Raw genomic sequence first — 27955 nt, forward strand, 5'->3', positions numbered from 1 at the left:
ACAAACAACTTTCAAAAATATACAAATTGTTTTTCATTAATAGTTTATTAACAATATTAAAACAAAGAGATCACAGTAAAAATTTAAAGCAATAGTTAGTACAACATATAAGGCTGAAGTGCAATACCTATAACTCGACATTTGTTTCTTTGAAGATAATGATTGTTATAAAAACACTGATCAGTTTTTTTAAACTTAAAATGTCTTATTTTTAAACTGTCATGTGATAGCTACTTTTATTTCATCAGGACTGCATTCATCCGTACGAGATGAAGGCTCACCATTTAGTTTCTCTTCAGCGATTCGCCCACTTCCGTTGTTGTATTTCGCTCCTGTGTTGAATTTTAACGTCAACGAAAAAACAACGATACCCAAATATTGTTTTAGTAGATAAAACAATAGACTTAATATTGTTTCAGTACTTAAAAAAAGGGGCAAGGCGTAGTCGAAAACAGTTTGAAATGGTGTATAAAAATTTGTATAAATTACTTTTGCCCGAAATTTAAAAATTGAATATAACACACAGATAAAACATTCAAATAGTTAATTACCACCAATTCATCCTGGTAAGCTAAAAGAAGGAACATTAAACACTGATTATTATCATACTCAGTGAAATATTTTCTTTATATATAACATACCTGAAGATTCATTTCTTATCCATAAAAGAAACCATTTGCGTCGAAGAACGAGGTTCTGATTTTCTGTAAAAGAAATTTCATACAATAGTTGTAACAGCTGTACAAGATTGTGTGTATTATTTGTAGCAAATTAGTTATGTTTATTGTTTACGTCACACTTCTATAATAGTTAGACTATTTTTAAAGCATGAGCCCTCGTAGTATTTTTTTAAAAGATGAGCCATCGCAGCAGACTATTTTGGGCTTAGAAACTAAATATCACCTTTAGCTAATTATCAGCCTACAAAAAAAAAATTCAACCACCAAGTAACAAACAAGGTAACTCATAAGCTGGCATGTGGTGTGTGAAACAGAACACCTGTGTTATAACAACTCTTGTAAGGATAATCATTCTTTCAGTCTTAAATTTTACCTGGTTTCAAAGTATCATTTCGAATACCAATGCTTAAATGGTTTTGCATCAAAATGCCAATCACAATTATTATTATGGCCAACCCTATCAGTATAAGGGTGATGTATGTGGTTTCCATTGACTTTGGGTCTTCTGTTTAATAAAAATAAACAAAGTTAATGTGTTTTTAAGATAATGGCATGCACACCCCACAATAACAAGATTCCACTGTTATTATTTCAAACGTGTAAATACAGTTTGGAAATAATTTTGATTATATGTTAAGGTATAATTATATATTTTAAGGTTAGTGATTTTGATATGTGATGATAATGGTGTTGAAAGTTTATGAACAAATGTGGATTGAGTGCCTTATATATCTTTTGTAAATTCTCTTTTCATTGATTATATGAGGTTATTGTGAATGGATATGATTTGATGTAAAAAATGGTGATTTATGATAAGGATGTTAGTATGATCGGATATTTGTTAGTGGAAGTTATAAGTTGTAGCATGGAATGTGGGATGTTCTATCTATTTAGAGCAGTGGTTCTGAATGTAAGGTCCATAAATTGTAACATAAGGATAAACGATATAAAAAAACTATTATTTTTTAACAGTTTTTTATCAGTTTGCTGTTGTGTATTGAGAGGCGCACCATGAAACCTGTGATTTAAGTTAAAGTTGGCCCAAGACCAAATTAAGACCCACAGGAATAGAGATGTTAGGACAGTGAAATATCACACCTTTAATTTACATGCAATGGGGGATGCATTGGTGCAAGAACATTCAAGTTGATGCAACACCTTAATTATCACAAGGCGGAGCACTACAACTGGTGGCAGAGGGTGCAACATGCGTGTCATACCAACCTAAGTCCCAACATTCTACTCGGGCCGATGCTGCTGGGGTTACAGCCTCAGTGGGCATGGTTTGAACCTCAGTTGTTTTACTTTCTGTTGCATGTGATGTTGGCATAGCGCCTAACATGGGTGTTGTGTTTTGGGGTGTAGGGGTTACTCCAATGGTTGTTATGGTAACCGGTGTTGTAGTGGAGACATACGCAGAAGTAGGATCTAACGATGGTTACAAATGCATAAACTACATGCTTTTTAGTGTCTAATAAAAAGTCAAGTCACCTGTTAAGACAAATGTTACTTCAGTGGCTTCCGATTCTACATTTGAGGATGAAATAGCTGAGATTTTCACTTTGTATTCCTCACCAACTTGCAAACCATGGATACGGACAGAAGGAGAGCCAGCTGCTGTTGGCATTGCAATGATGATGTAACTAAGAAATGGAAGTGTTTCTGCTTCCCTTAAAACATTAACTTTGTAATTCACAGCCAGTGGAACTTTATCCCATGTGATTGTGACATCATCAGATCGCTGATGCGTGGCAGACACAACGGGGGTCGACAGCGCTGAAAACATAAGGTGCAATTTCAATCAATTAGCCTTTTGGTCATATATTATTCATGTGCTTACAGGTTTGGAACTCCATGTTAGCTGAGGGGCTAAGAATACGTGACATCATTGCTTGAACTGATGCAACAAAACGTTCTCCTTGTGGAAGTGAAGACTTTGCCAACTGGTAATGTTAAAAATATTGACAAAATATTTAAGCCAGCTTTTTTTTCTATTTTTCTGCTTTTACAAAAATATGTACAAAATAACTACAATGATCACAATATCAGATGTAACATTACTTTTATCTATTTTCTTGAAAAAAACGATAGTTAAAATAAAGAATTAAATTTGATTATCATATAGCAACCAAGTTCTCACCACAAGAGGAGAGTTATTAACCACGCGCTGATAAACTTGTGAGTTGTCAGATTTCTTGGTAATGGTGACAACATATTGAGTACCACTGACAGCGTTCCATGAAAGATTAACGTTTGTGTCTGTAGTGGTTGAGCTTTGGCCACTAGGTGATGCTGGTGGTGCAGGGCATGTTCTGTAATAGAATTATAAATGAAGAAATAATAATAATAATAATAACTTTTGTCTCTTCGCTTACGGTAGCGAAGATTTAGAAATATTTTGAACAAAAACACAGGATACAGTAACTTTTATCTCTGTGTGATAGCGACAGTCGTTATGCCCTTGAAGTAGAGGCAGGCAACTAACCAGTGTAACACAGCGCCGAATATGTAGAATAAAAACTTTTATAGACAGAACAAAAAAAATCAATTGTAATGTAACTCTACAAAAGTTTGAAAAAAGTTCTTTTTTTAAGTTTTTGATATTAAAGTGAAGAAACATCAACTCACGATACTGAAACGCTTTGGGCTGAGTCACAGTAAACTGAATTTCCAACCAACCAATCACAATCAGGGTCTGCCTCACATGTGTCACATGACTTGTAGCTTGAGCAATCAAATGAGGAGATTCGAAGAACTTCTTGTGCGGTCACAATTATCATCATCTGTTAAAAAGAAATGCATTACAATTTTGCAAGAACTCAAATCTTTTGTTAAAATAATAGAAATCACGTTGAAAAGGAACAACAGATAGATGTTTAATGCAAAATGCATTTAAGGCAACGTACACAGTCAGTAAAATATAAAATAAAACTTTTTAAATGAAAAAATGATGGTTTATTAATAATAACAAGATCTATGTTAAACAATAAAAACTTAATATAGCTGCATGATAATAGTTATAAATCTGATATAATATGTATTAAAAATGATCATAGTTGTTATTTTAAAGTTTTACCTTATTTTCTAGTGAAACTGACAATATTGGCTGTGAAATCTGTAAAACAAATACATAATATTATTACAAGTAACTGGTTAGTAACCTACCAACACCTGATAATCTGATATGTTATGTTTTTTAGTGACAAACTGGTTTTAAAGAAGGTACAAAAACAATACATTAATGTACTTTTTGACCATGCAATAATATTACACTCTGTCATAGCATCCACCGTGTGAATAATATTGTGATTTTGTGACCCTTTTCTATGTATTATAGAAAACACCCTTTTGAATCATATTTAAGTAAATGAAACTTCTTGAACCACTTACGTTCAGCATAGATTTCGAAAGTAAGACAGAACCAGTCAGCTGGCCAGTCCCACCAGTTGTAAGTCGAAGTTTATGCATTGTGCCATCAGCTATATAAGAATATGGGTGTAAGTAAGCTGTATTTGAATTTTTGATGCAAAAAATATTATCATCAGTTTATAATTAATAACAGACATGTTATAACAGCAAGCGGTTACAATAAACACATATGATCATGAGAAAAATACATACAACGTTTAGGTAAGAAGGTAAAGCCATACATAATATAGAAGAAACTACCATTGAGAATTAATGCATAAAAGAAAAGCAAGCAGGATGTAACAAGAATTTTAGCAACTACCTTTAATAAGATAAAGCACGTTGTAATCTCCAACTTTTTCACCAACTTGGAAGTCAAAGTTGTCACCATTGTGGATGTACAAGGGTTTCCCAGAAATTGGTTTCACAGAATTTGCAATGATGACTGAGTTCTCAATAAACGTTTGATAAGGGCCGGGTACATTTGTGGTGGGAAGACTAGATGTTGGACACTGTAGATAACATTTTGTTAAGGAATAAATAATTATTTCAACTTAATTAGAAAATTACAAAATAAAGTGACAAAACTAAAGTGTTTTTATGATTCTTAATTAATAATACAGTTGGTTTGTAGTTATAAAGCCTTTCTAAGTTGAATTTTATTCGCAATAATAAATAATACTTAGAAAAATAAGTTGACTTCAATCATATTTTAAATAGTAACCTGTCCTGGTCTTAAGCCCAGTTCATTGTAGATTTTACTGTAAGGCGGTCCCCTCCCATCATAATATAACGTGATGTTGTTGGAAAACACAGTCCCATCCATATAGGTGTCAATCTCATTAAGATCATATGCACAAACAGCAGTGGCTGGCATTCCCCAAGAGCTGTGATACAGCAGTTTTCAAAAATACGTCATTTTAATGACACGGCCATTTTGACGACTTTGCAATTTAAATTTGGCGACTGAATTTCAAGCAGTGCACCCTTTTTTGTTGCAGGACACTTTGAGCAACACCATGTTTTTATATAAACCTATCCAGCATGAGTTTATGAATGGCTCATTTGTCTAGACCGGTAGGCCTAGCTTATCTAAAGCATATGGATTTATCATAACAATATTATAGTTAATAATTTATATCTTGGTGTTTGTCAATAAATCAGTGTTACCTTGGAAACCCAAACACAGCAAAAACAGTGTTGCCTATCTGGTAAGTTGAACCTGAAATACAACATAGAATATGTTAAGGTAAAAGATTAGGTTTTATGTTGGTCAACATGAGTTAATGGACTGTTACATAAACTTACAATGTTTGTGATTCTAACTTTAGATGAAAGGTCTTGTTAAACACAACTTAGTACATATGTCACCAAACATGTAAACTACTTTATATCTTATCAAGGTAAGCTCTTTAAAGTGGGTTAGGCAGAGCCACAGATACCATTAGATCAATTAAACCCATTAGTATCTGCAGACACAGAGCTAAACGATGCCAGACACCTGTCATGCTGGCTAGACTATTGTGTGTTTCACAATTGTGTTTTACAGTCGCGTTGCATGAAAGGCTAACCAAAACTTGGGAGAAATTACTGCTACTTCATAAACAACACAACACCCAGTAATTTATTTGAATTTGTTGTATGGAAATGATACATTTGTTTCAAATATTTTCCTCCATGCGAGGAATAAATAAACAACAAATAAATGAATGTAACTTTTATCTTTTTCTAACGCCGCAATCACAATTGTTATGACACAGGTGTTTTGTTTCATAAACCTTGTGCCCGCTTACAAGTTAGCCTATGTGTAACTGTGTGTCAATATTATATTATTGTGGATTTTTTAAAAATGGTTGTTTAATGTTTATACTCACGCATGTAGTTGTAGTAGGTGCTTAGACGACCAAGGTTAGAACCACCAGGGGAGGGGCAGAGCAACCTCGCCGACATAAATGTCATCCAATTGTTAGTCATTCGAACACCACCACCCCTGTCAGCCTGTAAGTACCTTTATATTAAGACAATATCGGGAGATACAAAACTACATCAATTAGGGTATTCTATGTTGGTAAGGTCTTACAGGGTGACCTACATCATGTGACCTGAGATTTATGCCAGAGTTATTCCATTAACATACAACCAGATTACTTCAAACTATTAGTGACTACTGGGTTGACATAATGTTATGTATCGATGCTGGTTCATATAATCACTCAGTAAACTTTGGACCTTCCCACAAAACATATTTGATTTCAGGTTCAGCAATGTATGTATTTATATTTCATGATTGATAATGTATTGCCAGCTTGTTTTCTGAGTACACTAATAGTTATGTATTAAAAACTATCTTAGGTGCTTACACAGTTACAACTTTCGATTTCTTTTCTATTTGGGTGAGGCCCTAGCACGCGACCTGAGATTTAATCCAGGGCGATAGTTCTAACTTTACAATTACCAGTTTACTCTCAGGTTGCGTGACTTACCCTGCACAGTCTTGAAACCATCCCGTACATGGCTGGGGGACCACCTGATGTGAAACCATCATAAAGAAAATAACTTCGTTCATCGCGATAAAAATTATAAATCTTTGAATCGTCGGTTGCGAAGTACATGTTGAGGAAGTCGGCCTCTGTGAAAATGAGGGTAAGAATTTATTATCAATAAACCACCAAGTTTCACACTTGGTAATGCGTAACTGGGCACAAGGTGTATGAAACAGAACACCCATTTTGTAACGACTGTCCTTGCCCTGCTAAGATAAATAATTGTTTTATGAACGTAACAGAGCTTGTTAAAATGTTTAAAAACAATGTTCATTTTGTTTTTTCTTGTGCTAAAGAGTTACTTACTGTTATACCATTCCTTATTGGCATCATAGCTCTTTAGTGGGTGAGTGAGTTGGCGCGTTGTCTTGCACTTTAAACTGACACAACTGCTGGTGTAAAGTTCATTTCCTAAAGTCATTATAAAGGTTAATTGAAGCTACAGGCTTGCACTCTATGTTTTATATTATAGATTAGCCCAAAGCCCAAATGACAGCTCCAATTCATACACTGCTGTAGCCTGTAGAACCATTGTAATTTTAATTGTGTACAGCTCCATTTCAACAAACACTACGCTACCTGATGAGTGTGGAAGAAGACCTGTAATTATCTTGCTATTCTGTGTGACCGGCAACCAATCTCTGATGGATGTCAAACTTGAGGGTGTAACTATGTATGTCTGTTAAAATATCTTTGTAATAACTTAAAGAGTAACTTTTAAAGTAAACTACTTATACAAAAAAAACTTTTACATTTAACCATTGTCACACAAAATATTGTGTATCCATAAACACAAAAAAAGGTATTTAGGGACCCCAGGCATTACAGGAAACATGGGACCCCTACAAAGCGTAGTAAAAGATTATACAGATGAGAAAGCAACGGTATATATTTACACAACATGCAGCCATGTTCGAGACCAAGTGCATTAATAATTCAAGAGGTGGATAAGCAGAAACATATTGTGTACAACAGTTGTATTGTGGTGTCTCTGTATGTATCCAAGTACAATGTCTGCATATGCATTCACGTTAATGTGTCTGCATAAGTTTATATGTACAATGGTGTATGTAACCTAAATATGTGAGATTTGTCTCCATGCACACTGTCTTTGGCGAAACTTATGTTAGTTAATTTACGCGAATCAATGTTTCTTGTATGTGCGTTTGATGTAGAGTCCACGCTTTTATGAGCAGTTTTCGCATATTTTTAACCCGTTCTAATACGAACGTAAAGCCTCGTTCTGGTAAGCCGATTACAAAAACTACGTCGTTCGTAAATGAAATGGTCATGGTCATAGCATGTGGCACGACCTACTACGCCAGCGCAGTGGCTAGTAGTTGTGCACGCGCAAAAGTACCCGGAACAAATATCAAGTTCGGACCTAATTTTACACGACGCTGTCTTTGAAACCCAAAACGAATAAAGTATTTTGCTTTCTTATGACCGAATTTTGATGACCAATGCGGCCTATTGCGACAAATTAGGCAATAGCATGATGTCACTAACAAGGTCGTTAATATTACTTAGTCATATCTTCTTTAGGGTATTAAAACACGGATCCGTCCGCACATTATGATAGTGCGGTCAGCCCTTTAAAGAGGTGAGTGTGGGTGAATCATCAGTTTTAACACAGTTATCTCAGGAATGCGTCATTTCCCATAATGGCTAATACATGCTGTTGCCACGTCAGCGGAAGAAATTCCCGCTGTGTTTTTAAGGTGATTAGGTCACTTTCATGGCCTACTACAGATACAGACGCTGTCTGCGGGTTGGGAGAAATGGGTTTCTAGGGGTCGGCGGTTTCGGTTTGCAAATTTAGGTCGACCAAATTTTGGTTGAAATTGAATAAGAATTGAGTTTCTCGAGTCATAAGAACGTGCTCGAACATTGTGTTTTATTAATGACGAGACATCACGTATTGTGACGTCATTACTCAATGAGATGTCGGGTTCTTTTGTGCACAGACGAAAATTATAATAAAACAAATAAAATATGACATTATATAGTAGTATGGTGCCGTGCTGGGGTAAAATGGATACCGTTAGCATATAATATCCCGATTTATAATCGTGTTTTTAACAAGTAACAAAGTTCTTTTAGTGTCGTGAGGAAACGCGGTTATCTAACTCTAAAAATATTCATATTCTTTCCGTGCTAATTAATACGACAGTAAAAAAAATAAAACAAAAGCCATCTTACCACAGGCTACTACATATCTGAGTATCTGGTTGACATGGAAAAATATGTTTAGCATATGAACGCACCTGAACGTTAACGTTCCAGCATGCTGGGGACTTCGCATTTGTCCCGCAAATGAGAAACGAATTGTCGTCGGTTTTCTCAATTACTTTAATGAAGTTGTAACAATCTATATTCTGTAGGTTAAATCAAGAATGTTATCAATACATATCTATAAGTAAATGCACTGGTTTACTTACCCCATATCGCTGACATAAATCTCTCTTCGTCGGGTTAAGTTGAATCTGTATTTTAATATTTTTTTGGTAGATAAACTGATCTCCGATATTGTAATTGTATTTAACGAGATGAATAAAATGCATGTATAATGAATAGGGTGGGGGGAATCGGAACACTCAAGCACAATAGTTAATAACAGTAATCGCGCGTATTGTACAGTCGTGAAAATATTGTCGAAAAATGCTGTTACGTTTTTATTTGTTTATCATTAAATAGGAGTCCGTAGAAAGAAATTGTCCCATATCACCCCATGTCCCACCTAACCCCACCCTACCACATAGTTTGTGTGAAATCGCTGGACATGACGTAACGATTATATTATGACGTAACAACATACCTTTGTCACATTATTTGTTCGATAGTCTATCACCAGAAAATAATCCGTTCCACCAACAACGCTTATATTTCCCGTCGTTGTTATTTTGCCGAGGTTCTGCGTTGCTCCTGGTAACGTGTATGACGTCACGTTCGTTGACGTCACTAAAATAAAAAGTGAGCTTGTATTATAATCAGCCAAATTGATAATGTTTTACGCCATAAGAACACGTAATAAATGAAGTGTTTTTTACCTTCTTTTGTTTTACCAAGCACGATGTGTTCTTATATTTAAATTGCTCTCGTTAATTGCGCGTCTTTATAACGACCATGGTTTAAACTAAAGTGATAATATGTGTATGTATTTAAGGATTAAGTGGTTTAACGACTTTCGTTTTCTCGACATTTCTTCAATCTTGGTTAACTTTAAAACGTCATTTTTTGGTACAGTATTTCAGTAAACGCAAAATCTCTTAATTCGCTGTTTTAGTTCTTCATTCAGGCTTGAAACTACGGCGACTCGCAGTAAATTACGCAGTCCTTCGTGTTAAAAATGACGCAGTTTACTCGTAATTTTACCGGAAGTTTCATTTAGTTGTTCTTTCTTTATTAATGTCATTCTAATATATGCTGTTCTGCTACCAAATATCATACCATGGTTGTTATTCGTGGGCTGTATGGATAGTTGAACACCTTAAGTGTAGTTCACTAATATAAATAGGGTGGGGTATATAGTACACATTTTCGTCTACTTTCTCGTCCCCTTTGATTAAAAAAAGAACAAAATTGTAAATCCGTATCCCCACGACTCCAATAGACCGTTTTTAATTGTTTAAACACGATTAGGATATTTAGATATTGTGTACTAAAGGTGTCCCATCTTGCCCCGTAGTACTATAATTGTGCATTGTACAGAATTAAAATGCCGGGTATTTATATAATTATATACAACTGAAACAAACCTATATTTAAAGATTTTGTTTAACGCTGTAGGAGCTGTATTAGCTACTGTATAATTTAATTAGCACCGCAGAGAGCTTTCTAAACATTCATCCCCTTTGAAATACTATATACCACGACAATAACCAGATCCCTTTACACAGGATCAATCGAACGCCAATGCCGCTCGCGAATTCCAGTAATACCGCGTATCATTGCCGCCACTCACATAAACAGGTAGTTTTATGAATAATACGAGATAATGCTTACTTTCCGATATTTGTAAGCAATATACCGTTATGTATTTTAAGAAACGCGCGAATAGATAAGTGACGTTTTGCAGCTACGTTGCTTTTAAGTCTTGCATTCCCACTTTTGGGTGGCAAATTCGACTTGGAAGTGTACGTATGACATGATATAAGGACCATAAACATTATTTAAATTAAAATATACACTAAAAAATAAACAAATAGTAAAACAAATCTTTAGACTTGGCATTATAGTAGGGACGGTGTCGTATTACAAAGGCAATTAGGGGTGCTAGAGTGCCCGCCTTTCGAAGGAAAAAGACAATGCTTTTGTCTCTTTATTATCCGCTGAAACGAACCGTACAGTTGTACTTTAAACTTTCGTAAAACTGTGCAGACCAGTGGAGAGGCGATTTAGTATTGCCGACTATTTTACGCTTTCTGAGTAGCAGTTATGCGGCCTTATTTGAACCACGAAAAAAATCACTGATAATAGAAGTGTCTAAAATAACTTTTATATATACGGGTTGATGTAATATATACAACATGCTATACATCTAAATGCACTTAATCAAAGCTTTAACGTACTTTATCTCCACGCATGCATGGCTGTTTTAATTAAATAGGACGAGATAAGAACTACCCTAAATCTACAGCAAATGCCCGCAGTGGTATACACAAACAATTATAACGAACTAAAATAAACTACAAACTATATATTGTACTTACCAAATGCAACGTTTACAAGCACCAACTGTATTAGGATCAAATACCACTTCATCGCGTCTCGAGGGGAAATCACAAATGATGCGAAATTGCCAACGAGAGAAACAAAGCGTTATCTCTAAAAGAGAAGAAGGGTAATAAAGCAGATAGTGATTTGCGGTTCTATTTAGATTTGTCTTTTAAGTTCTCGAACCTGTTTTAGGAATTGCTATTCATTGTTTAGTGTGTTTGCAATGAATTTTGTGGTATATATTGCTCAAAACGCAATAAACAAAATCACAGTTTATTTGCTCCCCTTTAATTTATTGATTTTTTTCAAAGAAAGTCTAGCAGCACTGCGCGGTTGCGATTCTGTCAGAATGACAGTTATTCGGAATCCATCTGTTGCTTTATTAAGTCTGGTTTGTTGCTTTTGTTTTACGTTGTAATCATTTTGTTTTGTATTTTTTAGACCCTTATGTCGTATTGCGACTGGGTGCAAAACACCCACATTTCTAGTTGTTCAGCTTATTTTTATTTTACCCAAATACTTCTGTTTAAGTAATAAATATGTCGTCAGGAAACAACACGGCGCAGTATGTTGGGCCTTACAGATTGGATAAAACGCTCGGGAAAGGACAAACAGGTAAACAATTAGTTAAGATAGTTACATTGTGCTCACGATTATCATTTTGCATCTATATAAACTGTTATGTTATTGCTACACCGAAATCCTTTTGGTAAAACAATAAAAAGCCTTTCTGATAACATATTGATATATACAGATATATTATAGTCAACCGCTTTACGAAAAATAATACAAAAAATGCAATTATAGATCATAAGATTAGCCAGTTTGCCAATTATCAATTCACATGAAAATATATATTAATGGAAATGTAATATTGAATATATGAATAAATGTTCCTTTGCATGCTGATTTTAGCGCAAACACAACCACACAGAAAGTTATAATATATATTATATATATAATATATGTTATACACATGAGTTTATGTTTTTGACTGCCATTTTCAACAGATTGAATTCCCATTTGATTTTCTGAAGTTTGATTAAAAAAAATCATTTTTATTCTGACATATTTATTTTCTAATGTACAGGATTAGTTAAAATGGGCATTCACTGTTCAACTGGAAAGAAAGTCGCAATTAAAGTTGTCAATCGGGAAAAACTGAGTGAGAACGTTATAAATAAAGTGAGCGATTCTTCCAAATGCAATGCATTTATGTAACCTATGTTCATGTTTAACTAAATTATTCCTACTATAGTTTGTATTGTGTATGTTTTGTTCCATGCCATTTGCACAACCATGTACTACGTAGTAGCTTTATATGACTTAAATCTGCAAAAGCAAGCTGCATGTATAGACATTTTTAGTAGTTTTGGTTATAGTTGATTCGGACAGCCTTATGTTACGATTGGGTTGCAGGTTTTGCAGCAATTCCAAATATGAATAGTTTTGTTATAAAGCATACACTTATCACTAATCATTAAGCTAATGGTACTATTACCAGGTATTGCATATTAATATGTTTGCAATAAATACATATATTGTGTGTTTGTTTCTAATTAAATATTTAGCTATACATTAAAGGAATACCATTAATAAATTGCATTAAACCCAATAGAGGGCCAGTAATTGTAACATACTACATTTCACTATTCAGTTTGTAGAAAGCTTGCAGCTACAGAGAGCTATACATCTAAGGACAATCCCTTTGTATTGCAAACCTCTTAAGATCAATATTAATCTATTCGCTTGCTAGAACAATTATTGCTCCTGTTCTGGATAAATTTATCCCTTGTTTTATTTAAAAGCATGTTTTATTTGCATAAGAAGCAAGTTTTTCTTTATTTATTTACTTTAATGTTTATTGGTAACATATAGACAATGGATAGACAATTAGGCTCAATACTTTATGTACAAATATATTTTATACTGCAATAAATGTGTCCTATCTTTGAAGCTTTGCCTAAAGTTAATTATATAATATATTGTAACACCTCTGTCCTCTATTAGTCTGATTTGTTGTCTAAATTCTAACTATCATTATTAATGGCCAATGCAATGCAGCAACATGAAGCAACGCATTGGTCAAAACTGCTGTATATATGCATTAACATAAATATACATACCTGTACTTGATGTCTTTGTATTTACTTCAGGTGGAAAGAGAAATAGCAATCATGAAGCTTATTGACCACCCTCATATACTGGGATTATATGATGTCTATGAAAACAAAAAATATTTGTAAGTATGAGCGTTAAATTGTATCTGCATTGCAATTTAAATGTGGAATGTATGTCACTGTGTATGCTAGGGATGCACATTACAGAATAATTAGGTATTCTAGGATATCCTAGAATACTTTAATTCGAATCTAGAATTCCGAATCTAGAATTTCGAATCTTTTTATATTTATAGGAAAAAAAAATTTTACCCACAATCGTCGGTTTATTGACCCTTTCATAACAGCCTTGTTGGATCTTGAGTTGTAAAATGATCAAAAATTGTACTATTGAGTAGTTTTTGCGTCATGAAACGTATAGCAGGCTATGAAAAGACGTTACGAAACGTTTACTCTCGAAAGTCCCACAAACACAAAAATATTTTTTTTTAAAATTAATAAGTTTCAAAAATTGTTAACATAGTATATGAGATGACGTGTAATGACGTCATTAAACAGAATACCGAATCCCGTAATTAGATTCGAATACAAAAGGATTCGAATCTCACGGATTCGAAATTCTGTAATGTGCATCCCTAGTGTATGCCAATGAAACCTAAAAGCCTAAATCAAATGCCGCTTATCTCAAACTACATTAGTTATGCGTCTGTACGACATAGCATGCCTAAAATGACCAATTTTTGCCATTTGACAAAATGAAATGTGAAAAGGAAGGTTTTTAACAAAGCTGTTTAAATCATAACCCCCAACATGTTATAAGTTCATGGAAGGCAGGAATAGTTAGAAGACACACAATCCTGTTAAACACCTTTGGTTTAGATAGTAACAATTTTTTTTTAAGTTTAAATACACCATACACATGTCACTGTGTGTATTTTAGTAGCATTAAACAACACGCAATCATGCTTTCTGGCAATGTGTCCTTGTTTCATCTTGCATTCTAAGGATTGTTTAGCTTAACTCCTCGTGCCCAGTTTGTAAACTCCCTTCTTAGGTTGGTTAAAATTTCATGAGGTGATTGCATGCGACAGGATGTCCCCCAACACGACATTAATAGCGGCCTATTGTCGCTGGTGGTTATAGCTTTTGTCGATGCATAACTGTTTATTCAAATGACTTATAGGCACTTAACGTGACAGTGGTTGGCCATGTACCCAAACCCAGTATCATATTAGGGACCAAAAGCTTATAAAGAAGCTCTAATATTCCTATGTCTGTTAACAACAATCTCGTACTCTTAAAAATTTTAGTATTGGAATTACTACTTTTTTTTGGATAGTTGGGTATTTTTTGTTTAAAGTTCAGATGTAAAAGTTTGCCACAACAGCTAATGACGCCAGATAATATTTTTGGGAAAAGTAGTCTATTGATAACACTTTGCAATAATTTTTATTCTTAGGGTTGGTTCTAAAGTTTCTTGAATATAAAATTGCCCAATTATTTCCGTGTAAGAACACAAATCGGTGAAATTTCCATACGCCCTTTAACTTTGCAATAAGAGTAATCATATAAATAAATTATTGATTTCTTTATATAAAAGGTCCATGTATTTTAATTCAAGCAAAGGCTGCTTCTGCTTGCATAAATATGTTGATTTTCTTGAGTAAATTATTTAATTGAGCCTAAAATGTAACAAATGTTATTTAATATCAGTCTTTATCTGCTTTGTGATGAAATCTTTGTTAATCTAACACAATTCTAGTTTCTAGTATTGATTGGTTTTCTTAATTCAGCTGCCATCAGTTCTAATTGTGAGGCTATATTTATTATTGACTTGTTTATACTGTACAAGTAAAATATAGCATATTATAGTATGACGTTTAAGTAACATAATTTGTACCAAAATATAAATTGGTCTGTTTTGATATTTGATATAAAATGAAACCAACATTATATTAATGGATTTCGATTTAACATCAAGTTACGTCTGTGATTTAAGTTTCTCCGTTGCATGTACAATGTTACAGATTTGTTTTGCTGCATTTTTTATACAGCTTCTAGTGGTACAGTTTTAGTTTTGGAATAACTGAGTTTATTTTTTGTCCCCTTTTTTTAAACCACATTTTCATTCCCCCAAACAATTTGGTCCGACTTTTGGCCCACAGAGACTTGTAATGTCCCAATGGTTACTTGTCTAGGCTTCTGATTAACTGTGACCTCACACAACTTATTGATGACTGTTATTTTACACTGAAAGTGATTTTTAAGTGTGTATATATATTTTAATTCACAGATATCCACTATTTTTTTATTCAAATGCAGCTCATGTTTTACCTTCCCATGTTATGCTTCATAGATATCTCATATTTTAGTTCATAGTTTTTTTTTAATTCATAGAATATAGATAGATTCATAAAAAGCTCATACTTTAATCCATAGATATCTGATACTTGAGCTAATATCAGGAGGGGAATTGTTTGATTATCTCGTAAGAAAAGGCCGTCTTACTCCAAGAGAAGCAAGACATTTCTTCAAACAAATTGTTTCCGCTGTTGATTTCTGTCATCATCATAATGTGTGGTAAGTGTAGCTTGATCTATAGTACTCTGGGGTAAGATGGGACGTGTCAATTATGTGGGGTCAGATAGGTAGCTGGATCTGATATCTGATTGTATTGTCTTTTTTATGGTTGCGCGAGCGTATAATATATTTGTCTTGGAAACAAAACGTTTCTGGCAAGTACCAAAAACACTTATTCAAGGCTATTTTGCTGCCTATTTAAATTATGTATTTTCCCAGACTTACAAGTTACAACACGTTTTATTATTTTTATGGGAAAAATTAGTCGATTACTTGTATTTAAATCTACATATCATTAAGTTCAAAAGATTTGTTAAACAACATTCTTTTCAGTCATCGTGACCTGAAACCTGAGAATCTTCTTCTGGACGAGAAGAACAACATCAGAGTAGCGGATTTTGGAATGGCATCGTTACAACCTGAGGGTTATTTACTTGAAACTAGCTGTGGTTCTCCACATTATGCTTGTCCTGAAGTTATAAGGGTTAGTATCGACTGCATTGTTTCTTATCATGTAAATATGAAATACATTTAGCACAGTCTGACTTTTATAAGAAATGTCTGTTGAGTTGAAGATATTATTATATAAGTTCCAGGAAACCTATTCATGTATATATATATATATATGCTTTTTTACTAAAAATTCAAGAAAAAGTTTTGGATATATATATATAATATCTAAATCCCAACAAAAGTGTGTATGTTTTGACAGTTTTTCGTATTGAGGTTTTTTTACCTTTCTCCAACAATTTATTTACCAGGGTGAAAAATATGATGGAAGAACTGCTGATGTTTGGAGTTGTGGGGTCATACTGTTTGCTTTGTTGGTTGTAAGTTCAATGTTTTTGTTTGTGGGCGCTATGTTTATATTTTAATATTATTTTACCCCTTTGAATTGATTTAAATTTCTTTACAATTTATTAAAGTTTATCCAAGCCAAATACTTCTTTGGGTATATATAGCTAATGTCATCCAAAGCTCGCCTCAAAAGAAGGTTAAAGGTGGCTGTACACAGTATCCGACATGCGAATTCACTTGCGAAGTCGTATACAAACCCATTACCGGGTTCCGCATGCGGCAGCGAAATCCGGACAAAACAGACAAAACGGACGTATTCCGGATACTGTGTACAGCCACCTTAAGTGGTGAGTGACCCCTAAAACCTTACTGGCTTAGCACTTTTTAAAAAACCTCTAAATATGTGTCCAGGGCGCGCTTCCATTCGACGATGACAACTTACGCCACCTACTAGAGAAAGTGAAGCGAGGAGTTTACCATATTCCCCACTTCATTTCACCCGATGCGCAAAACTTACTGCGTGGTATGATTGAAGTGAGGCCTGAGAAACGACTTACGGTGAGTTGAGGTGGTAGAGAGTTGAATGTGAAGCTCTAATATGAAGCCAAACAACTTTGTTTAGCTATATTTAAGTTTGTAAAGTGTTTTACAAGATACTGTTTTTCTGGCAAAAAAATTACTAGCACAAGATTTTGATGAAAATGTTTTAATATGAACTTGAAGGTGTCTGCATTAAAGTGATAAGCCCTGGTTAAGGAACAGAGATTAAGGAGTGTTTAAAATGTAGTTTCATTAAAGAGTGGATAAGTGAAAATATAATTAGTAGAAAGTTAGATGGCCCATCATTAATAGTTAAAGTGGGGTATTAACTTCAAATGTTAACATTTCCTTTACCATTCTAGTTACAAGCGGTTCTCAACCACAAGTGGATGTTAGTGGGTGACATGAATGGGGTGCTTGACCCTGGGAAGTCCCTTGGCCCCTCCACCCCCGTAGAATGCCTCCCCATCAACGAGGAGGATGATGCGGACCCCGACGTTCTCGTCTCTATGAGCTCACTTGGATGTTTCCGGGATCGATCGAAACTTATCCAAGATCTCATGTCTGACGAGTAAGTTAAAACCTTTAATTAAGGGTGGAGTTTGCCTCATCTTTCATTATTGTATCACGTAAAGCTATCTTTTACTGGAGGTTTACATTGATAGGCTGGGCTAGCCTCTATTCCATTATCGTTTTATGTTTAATGTTTTTGCTTTGATTGTTAAATTTTTAAGTTGTTTTCCAACCACCCACAGACAAAACACAGAGAAAGTCGTTTACTACATGTTGCTGAGGAGGAAGAAACGACATCCGAGTTTTGATGATGATGCTGATCTCCTCCCATGTAAACATCCAGGTATAAGTCACATAAATAACATCTATAATTATTATCTAAAAATCTTTTGGTTCGGTTTTGAGAGAAACATGAGTGGTTTATGGTGTAGATTTTTGTGTTAAAATGTTTATTGGTTTCTTTCTGGTATTCATCTTGAAATAATAAGAAATGAATTTGGAAACAAACAAATCTTAAAAACGTTTGGAGAAAGTTAAAAAACTGTTTTAGGAAGATGAAAAAACACTTTCCACCACTACAGTGTTTACAACTTGTTTGACATCCCCAGATGCTCCAAGGAAGCGAGTTGACTCTACGTCATCAAGATCATCTTTATCGAGCAGTAGTGGTGATGTGAGCACAGCATCAGGAGGGAGGACTTCATCTGCCGGATCGCTGGGAAGTGGAGGCGGGAGGGAAGGAAGGAGGAAGTTGTCAGCGGAAACATTGTGCAACACTGATCGCTCGTCCAGTGCGACAAGGAAGAACAACACTGTCCACCAAAGGTCAGTGTCACATTTTACGTTTTATAATAAATGGCAGAGTACAAAAGTTTTTCCTTATAATAATGTTCATTTACACTGATTGGCAGTAAAAGTTGTAAGTTGCATAAAACATTGGTTTACTGGTCAGTTATAATACAAACATGACAACCCATATCATATGTATGATTTAGTAAAATTGTCTTTATTTCAGGCGTTTCATCTTTAGTAATGTCAAAAGTAAAAAATAGAATAATATTTCACGAAAACTAAGCAATGCACTTTTTGAATTTTTTTTTCGTAAATTTCTCATGGGGTCATACTCTTGGGACAGTTTTTTTCTACATGTCATTTTTTGTGTTTATTTAATTTTATCCCACAACAGTTACCATGTGAATGAGCCGCTCATAATGACGGTACAAAAACTTATGGTTGTTGATTTTGAAAGGTGATGGTAGCAAGCAGTGTAGATCCATGTAGCTTGTTTAAACTGTACTAGAACTAGATACATATAGCAATGCGACCGAATGGATATCCACCTTATTAAAGCTGCGGGTTTAAAAACTTGCAACCCACTTTTGCTAATATGTTATAGTCCAACTTTTAGATCTTTGTATAAGTAGATACTGAAACCTAATGCTATTTGGCACGTTCCAAATTCACTATGATCCTTTAGTTGAAAATCTTTGATGTACTATCACTAGTAACCTTCATGTAGTTTGTAGACTTGTCATTAGAGTAGGTAGTGAAATATATTTACACCTTTTTGAACTTATATATTTTAGAGAAGTAGTATTATCTATGTAAATTAGCCATTTGCCATGAACTATTAGGTTTTCATGTTTGTTATTCAAATAATATAGGAAATATATACAAATAGAAAAGTATAAATTACTTTATTTATATTAATAAGTTTACATTTTGATAGATCACGCAGTTTGACGGGTGAACGTGACTCACACATGACATCCAGTGGTAGCAGCACCAATAGTCGGGTACGTTGGTTTGTATTACCAATATTTATCAACAAGTGTCACTTATCGAAAAAAAATCCCAAACAACAACGGAATATCTTTTTTATAGCCCACTCATATTTATATAATCTTTGACGGGACATATGGTATAAAAATACATTTGTTATTCAACATCTGGAATTCTATTTTCCTGTTTAATTTGGTTGTGAACAAAGAACATTCAAAAAATTATAAAACCATATCCTCACGAATCATATATACCGTTGTGAAAATTTTAAATCACAATCCGGATTTTTGGATAATATATGCTAAAGGTGTCCCGTCCCCCATCCTAATGTATCTATTTTTGTATAACCACTGTATTATATCATACAACCCATATATATTAATATCAATACCCCACTTATATTAAGATGGGTCAAGTCTCCTCTCATCACCCGCAAAACCAATCAACCACGACCGGGTCAAATCAGCCCCCGGTTCAAGCGATCTCAGGTTCGCAAACCCCGACCCCCCCAAGCTCACCCAGTAACCCATGGCGACAGCGACTGAACAGCATCAAGAACAGTTTTATCGGTTCTCCTCGTTTCCACAGAAGAAAAATGCATGGTGGGTTTTTTAAATTGATTTATTTAAAAATTTTGTGTTTTGAGTTTTTTTGTATTTTTTTCTATTTGCATTTTTTGTCTTTATTACAAATTTTGTTTCGGAAAATAATAGAATTATATGTAATATATATTATTGTGGATAGTTTTGGTGCTAGGTAAAAACTGCACATTATGTGTTAGTGCTGCTATATTGATTCTTGCCCACCTGCTTAATTTGCTTCATATGGTTTGCTTGTTAATTGGTTTTGCTTATTTATTTCTTTGATTATTATTTAAATATAAATTCCCAGCTCCATCATCTGAAGACGTGAACAATCCCTCACATATGTCGCCTTCTATGGAGTGAGTTATGTTTGATGTGAATTTGTTTTGATATCCTATGTTACGTGTGCATGAAGTTTGTTTTTAAAAATATAGGTGTGGGCACACCAATGTTTAATTTAAAGAAATCTATTGAATGTCTGTTATATGATTTGTATAAAGCCTATAGGATTTGATAAATCCAACTATAGGGCTTAGTTAAGGTTTCCAAATACCTTACTAAACTCGGCACATTACCCAAACACCCAGGGTGCTACAACCCTTTTTAGTGACCACTGGTAGGACGCAATGTTTGCCTTTCGGTATCTCTACAAATGTCAAGCCATGAACCTGTATGTTTTGGTTAAGATGCAAGAATTCAAAATAAGTTAACTAAAAATTCTATTTGTTTAAGAAACTGATGATGCCGTTTAGGCGAAATATATATATCTCTAATGCAATATTGGTTGGATTTGGTTTTTGTCTGTTATGTTTTCGTAGCAGCACTAGATCCTGATCCAGAATTAGAATATTTAACATTAAATCTCCCCAACAGGTTAACGAAGCGTTCATGGTTCGGCCAGTTCATCAGCGGTTCTTCCTCCAATGTAGTTGCACGGGAAAGAGAGGACGCTCCACTCACACTGGTTATGAACAACAGAACGCTCAACAATGTAAAAGCTGACCTAATTCATACTTTCCTTACTGTGAGTTGGAAATGCTTTGGTTCAAACTAGATTTGTTTCATTTGTGTAATAGTTTTTTTTTCTAATTTCTTGTAAAAATAATGATTTTTGTTTCAGTAAAGGTGTGATGCGTTTTTGAATTTTAATTATAAACCATATATTATATATTGGTTAGTGTTTTTGTATTTAGTAAACTTGGTATTATAATTTTAGTGTTTTTTAGTATATTTTATTAGTATATTTTTATTTTATTAAAAAAATGTAGTTTTTGTTTTTATGAAACTAACCAACCCCTGTTTACACCCAGATTGCAAACCTCACCCACAGCGTGGTGGGACCCATGAAGTTCCGATGCGAGTATCGACCCCAGGGGTCAGGGGGTCACTCCATGTTCCCGGGAAAACTCGTCAAATTTCAAGCTGATATTATAAGAGTGAGTGTTGGTTGTGGTTAGATGTTTGCATTGTAACTAGAGGATACTGGGTTCAATGCTCGGTACTGGTGCTATTGGTGGCAAATGTGTTTTTAGCCACTGAACGAGCTGACTGTTTTTTCTTTGAAAAACATCCTTTACAAGTTATATTAGGATGTGGCATGTCTTAGCTATTAAAACAAAGCTGCCTAAAACGTTATGTGTATAAGCTACATGTCTTGTAAAATCCTCCACAAGTGGTCGTAGGGATATACAAATGTACTAACAAGAATATTGTGTCTCATAGATGCCATCCACTGGATTGACACCCGATGGCGACCACCCACCCAAATCATCCCGTAGTACTTATGGCAACTATCATGTGTCTTTTATTTTGTTATCAGGTGAGTTTTATAAAAAAATAACTTTGTTTAGTCAATAACATGTGAACTGGTGAACAGGTTATGAATTGTTAGATGTGCTATTTCCCTTAATTACTCTGTTTATTTTGCACCTTTTTGATTTGTTATTTTAAAAATTAGTTTAAGCACAAAATTTTGGCGTGTGGGTAATTTTCTTAGAAATTTACCACATTGTGCCTGTACGTCACAATCGTTTCATTTGTGACATCACAACACAATGCGTTATACGTTTCCGTATCAAAATAATCAGCAGAAATAAATCAATTTCCCTTTTCTCATGGACGAGCTATTACAGCTATGCTTGTATTTAAATTAGAAATCAATCAATATAATATTACATGAAATAAACTGGCGTAAGCTTATGTTCTATGTGTGTGAGGTCCTACACTACAGGACCAACAGTATGGTATGGGACCTGAGATTTAAACCAGGGTTGGCTCGTTAACCTAACACACAAGGTGTTACCGCATGAACCTCACCAGACGCTGAAGCCTGTTGATTCTTAAACTTAATGCTCAAGTTCATATGAATGTAATGAATGAATGAATGAATGTAATATACTGTACATTAGTTATTTGTACAAAACCAAACCAATGTTATCTTACATAAAGTTTAGGATTCACTTATACAAATGCATAAGTTGAAAATCACTCGGTTCAGATACGCGTAAAAGCAAAGTACTGCCTTAATTGATTCAATTTTATATGGAAAAAGAAAATACGACAAAAATACACAAATGCAGTGAAACTGTGAATGCCCAAACACGTTTTTAAGCTCCAAAGTGTGAGAATAAAAGCTCGCATAAAGGTTCGTACCACCACCTTGCCTATAAGTTACCTCCTTATGACGTCATAGTGCGTGGGAACTGACGTATATTACTTCCGGTAAATCAGGGGACGCCCCCGAATGACACCTTAGTTACGTTTCGCATTTACATAGATTTTAAAATATTGACTTTTTGGGATATTTAGCCGTTCAGTCATTGAAGGAATATAAAACGTTTATCAAACTAAAGTGATTTACCACAAAATGTTTGGGTGTATTCTAAGACTTACAAAAAACGTTTTTGGGGTGACTTTTTAATAAGATCACATATTGGTATATGTTTAATAAAGCTCTTTAGAAACGTCATCCCTACAGTTTTGGTTTGAACTTACATTCCTTACGCAAATAGCTATACATGACCGTAGTAATGTGGTTATAATTAGTATATGTACATTTTATACCATCGTCATACCTCGCCCACCATTTATATTTAAACTAGTTCTCTTTCCATACGTCACAATACGCATTCTTACAGCATTGTTTCTAAATTTATATCCATAGTCGATACTGACTTAACGCTGTTTCAGTTTTGTTTATTTAACAACAGCCGTTGTCCATGCCGCCTAATTCAGTGACGTCACAATACTGTTCACGTTTCCAAGTCGTGCATGCCTTCACTGACTTGTTTGTGAAAATAGCGGAAAATCCCGTTTTTTATAGACAAAAAATATAGAAAAAAAATCGCATTTTACCCCGAAATTTTCATGTTATTTTTAAAACAAAACACATTGTGTACCAAAACTAGTCATGAACAATTATAAACGCATGCATTCTATTTTATATGGGTTAAAACCTCCTCATTGGCGTGTAAGCTAGGATTTAGTCCAAAGTTGGCCGATTACCCCTACACCCAGTGTTACCCTATACCAATAAATGCAGCAAAACAACCACCCAGAAACACATGACGCATGTAGCGATTTTCGTATGGATTTGTTCCCACGCCCATACGTACAGGAAATGAGATCATGACTTTCCATTGAAAGTTCACAGCCAAATGCAAGACTGTATAGCAAATATACTTGACATGTATGTACGTTTATTTGCACAAAGTGGTGGCGATTTGGATACGTCACACTGTTGTTCCTAACAGCTACAAATCACATACAAATTAAACACGTCGCTAAGCTTATATTCGAGACTCAATATCTGAAAACTTTTTAAACCTTGTGTACCAAAAAGTATTTAATTTTAACCTAAGCTTCTCCACTAAAACATTCAAATTAAAATGATTTTATATGGCTCAGCCTTCGGTCATGTATTAATCCTCTATACGAGTAGGCGGAGTGGTGGTAATACAGGTTAAAAAACCTTGACTTCACAAAAACTAAAACAAGGTTTTATTATCATATCCATCCATTAATTAAATAATAAACACACGTACCTTTGCTGTTGTTGTTGTTGTTGTTGTTATTCTTGTACTTGTTATTCCTCTGTTTATTCCAAGCTGTATACGGAACTACGCCACGTACAATCGCTACTTCGATGTATATTGTTATACGTCACACTAACCACGTTTGTTCTACAATTAGCTTATCCTGTACAAAGCCAAAACGTTAAAGACCTCCATTTGACCTACTCAGTAACATAGTGTCTTTATATAAAACGTTGTTAAGTTTTAATTTATATGATGACGATCTTAAGCCGTTTTGACCTATATTACATGAAACATATATTACACCTTTTGTTCTATAAAATATTCCGTTTCCCATTTTTCAATAAGTTGTTTCAAATTGGAGGTAATTAGCCAACTCTGGCTTAAATCTCCGGTCCCATGGCGTTCCACGCTGTAGGACTTCACCCATGTAGAATAGAAGATGTTTAACTTGTATTCTTAACTTTTAGTATTAAATTAAACTCTTGAATCTTTTGTTTATATGTCTAGTCACTAGTGTTTATCCGAACGCACTTAATGGCTCAAGGATAACTCATTAATATCCTTTGGCGTTTAGAATCACAGTGACTTCCGTATCCTAACAATCCTGGTTTACTATTACTCAAAACAATAATACGGGAGAACTCACGTTTTGCTTAATTTTATTTCAATAATGGGTAAGGTCCTCAGGCAAGACATGGCAAAAATTGGCTTTTAGTTGATTGTCATTAAGAATATGATTTTTTGCCTATACCGTTACACCAAACAACAAAACTGCTGCTATTTCTAAATATACCCTCGCGTTAAAACTTTAGCCTTGCTTAAATATATGTAAATATCAAAACGCCAGGTCTACAGTTCGGAGACTCAAAAAGTTTCCAAAAACTTAACGGTTTATCTTTTAAAGTTTAAACCACGGCTTACTAGTATCTCTAGTAGGCCGTGTTTAAACGAAACGAAAATTTAGAGAAAGCGGAACTACACGAAAAACCCCTAACTTATTGTTCCTGCCCCTACAACCATAACCCTTGCCCCATAAACCTTACAATACAGACTTACTTCTACATCCCAACTTACAAACTACAGCACAAACTGCTATATGTATGCTGCGCTATACTTAGCTTAATAGAAGCATTCGCACTGCAGCAAGACACTTCCTGTATGCAAGCTACTTGATCTATGGTCCGGTCCAGAATATCTAAAAAGTCTTTACATTGCGTTTTATCTATAACAACGACCGATACCTTACCGCTTATCTATATTAAACCGTGTAATTTTAAATTTGCTTGGTAGCGCTTGTTACGTACTCATACAAAACAAATTACTTGTTACGTCATAATGCTTCTCTCCTTGCTTATATTATGACTCATATAAATAGCAAAATACACATTTATTATGTCATAAATGATTGCGGAGATTGCGTTTCTGAAATTAAAGGTAACGTTTTCAATAGTGAGTTAATCGTTACCTTAATTATTATAAATAACAAAGGCCATTTTCACGTCACAATACACGGGAAGCGTAAATAATTACAAGCGGAAATGTGTAGCTTGTTTTGTAGGCAGTTTAATTTAGGATTACTATTTAATTTTAATATTATGTTATAACCGTTACTACTGTTATCAATCCCATTTCCCCGTCAGCAAAAATCGGGGCAAACTAACGCAACAAAAAAAGTACTGTGGGGCAAGACAGAGACCGTTAGCACATAATATCCCATATTTCCTAATCGTGTTTAGGTTAGATAATTCTGTAAATATTCTCTGTTTAGTGCCAAACGGGACGAGGTTAAAAGAAAATGGAAACATAAACCATCTTACCCCAACCTATACTATAAGCGTATATATTAAAAAATATATTTCACTTACAAAATAAAAATTAAATATACATTACACATACAGGACCAAACCGACGATTCAAACGAGTATTAGAACTTATTCAAATCCAACTAGCAGCTCATCCGTTTGTACCACAGAGTAAACCAGCTGGTATGTATTTGTATTTATACTCGAATAGATTTTTGTTGTACTTTAATTTTAGTCTAGGTATTTGTATACTTTGTAGTTGCGCTTTAATTTCAGGTACACTCACTAAAACAAAGCTCGCCACATGGTAGACGAAAATGTGCTTGTAAGAAAATTTACGTTAAATATATCACGCAATAAGCAATAGAAGGTAGTTTTTTCTGTAAAATATTCCATGCAGTAGCAATATGAGGTCTTAGTACAGTTTTAAAGAGACAAAGGTATTTCTTTATACATAAACCAAAGTTATCCAAAAGCGTTTTTTTTACAAACATTAACCTAAATTCTTCCAACAGGCGACATCAGCGCTTACTCGCGCGAGTTGCAACAACTTTGCACTTCTGCTGTTAATTTACATAATAATGACGTCATTCAGCACAAGTGACGTCATTGTTAACCCTTTAGTTCCTAAACAGAAACCTCGCTTATTATAATAAGCGAACAATCATATGTTTTCAACGTTTTATTTTGTTGCAATTTTTAGCACGAGTGCAATTTTAGCAAAATTTTCGAAGCGTGGTGCGTGAAATGTAATGATTGCCGAATATTGTTAGCTATTATGATGTTATATTTTAAAGAACTGTGATTTAGGCCTGGTGTTATGTTGTTCTAATGTTGTTTTGCACGATGTGTTTTATTGGTGCTTTTACACAATTCCTCACGCCGTACTAACGTTCCCACCAAAAGACAAACTGCCACCTTTTCGTTCACTGTTTTACCTTTTATTACACACTCGTTGAAAATCACGTGACATTCTTCACCTTTGAACTGTGTTCTTCAAACAATCACTCTCTGTGACGTCATAAGTGTTCATTGTTTTCTTCCATTGTTTTGTTGGTGTCGTTTCGTTTGAAGTTTATCCAAATAAAGGAACAATATACACATTAGTATATGAAGAATAAATAGGTTAATTTGTTTGTTTCTTATGTCAGGAAACGAAAGTTGAAAAAGTGGTTTTCGTTTGTTTGATGTTTATGTTAACTTACATGTCGTGCGTTAGTTCCCATTGGCGAATTCATTCGTTTCTCACATTTGATAATATGAATGTATGATGGGGGTAACTTCATAATTTTGACTTTAAGATGAAATCAGTAGCTTATGGTTAAGTACGTGGGCCGTTGTACATTTGTTATAAAGAAGAAAACGCTACATTTCTTTCTGCCGTCTCTAAATGATGGGCTTGCACGTCTGAAATGATCCCGCGAAACTTACTCTCTCGTTAAGACTGAACAAATCGCTCGTATATAGTAAGTGAATTAAAGTGTTTCAAACTACCTCTCAGGTAAAACTTAGTTATATAGTACAGTGGGGTAAGATGGGACATTCTTATATTCTCTTTTTGAGTATCCGAATATCCTGATCATGTTTCAACAATCAACAACTTTTTGTAGGAGTGAAAAAAAGGTTTAATAATTCTTTAAATGTTCTGTGTTTACTACCAATTGGAAAGAGAAAGTAGAATGAAAAGGTGTCCCATCTCCCCCATGCTACTATAATATTCGTTAAATAAATTAATGACCTACCGATTTACAATTAAAAATAAACAAATCCAAACATCGATTTAACAATTTTATTGGCCATATTCAACACCCCAATGTATGATGTTTAATATTCAACCACTTTTTCTTCT

At 34.4% G+C, this 27955-nt stretch overlaps 2 protein-coding genes across 5 annotated transcripts; one reads left to right on the plus strand and one right to left on the minus strand.

The window, feature by feature from the left end:
- Positions 1-26: 26 nt before the first annotated feature.
- On the minus strand, positions 27-24356 carry LOC149727727 (semaphorin-4G-like). Of its 4 annotated transcripts, XM_089888632.1 has the most exons (24): positions 24311-24356; positions 13477-13571; positions 11344-11458; positions 9450-9592; positions 9073-9117; positions 8899-9009; positions 7211-7310; positions 6938-7042; positions 6572-6717; positions 5963-6086; positions 5259-5310; positions 4813-4975; positions 4411-4600; positions 4071-4159; positions 3757-3795; positions 3309-3463; positions 2821-2992; positions 2521-2623; positions 2172-2456; positions 1905-2108; positions 1054-1185; positions 642-704; positions 552-571; positions 27-332 (listed from the first exon to the last, which is right to left on the minus strand). In XM_089888632.1, the coding sequence occupies exons 3-24, from the start codon at positions 11393-11395 to the stop codon at positions 285-287; spliced, it is 2541 nt and encodes an 846-aa protein (XP_089744758.1). In that variant the 5' UTR covers positions 11396-11458; positions 13477-13571; positions 24311-24356; the 3' UTR covers positions 27-284. The 4 variants fall into 4 exon arrangements, with proteins under 4 accessions (XP_089744758.1, XP_089744756.1, XP_089744759.1 ...); XM_089888630.1 differs by lacking the exon at positions 552-571; XM_089888633.1 differs by lacking the exons at positions 552-571; positions 1905-2108.
- Positions 11737-27212, plus strand: LOC149727728 (serine/threonine-protein kinase BRSK2-like). The gene is made up of 18 exons (XM_089888640.1): positions 11737-11965; positions 12441-12535; positions 13507-13592; positions 15910-16050; positions 16384-16534; positions 16812-16880; positions 17260-17406; positions 17751-17959; positions 18144-18244; positions 18510-18726; positions 19631-19697; positions 20090-20285; positions 20575-20626; positions 21141-21291; positions 21578-21703; positions 21990-22086; positions 26203-26289; positions 26622-27212. The coding sequence occupies exons 1-18, from the start codon at positions 11890-11892 to the stop codon at positions 26708-26710; spliced, it is 2157 nt and encodes a 718-aa protein (XP_089744766.1). The 5' UTR covers positions 11737-11889; the 3' UTR covers positions 26711-27212.
- The last annotated feature ends 743 nt before the right edge of the window (positions 27213-27955 follow it).

The sequence above is a fragment of the Ciona robusta genome, chromosome 11 (assembly GCF_009617815.1).
Source record: "Ciona robusta chromosome 11, ASM961781v2".
Taxonomy (NCBI): domain Eukaryota; kingdom Metazoa; phylum Chordata; class Ascidiacea; order Phlebobranchia; family Cionidae; genus Ciona; species Ciona robusta.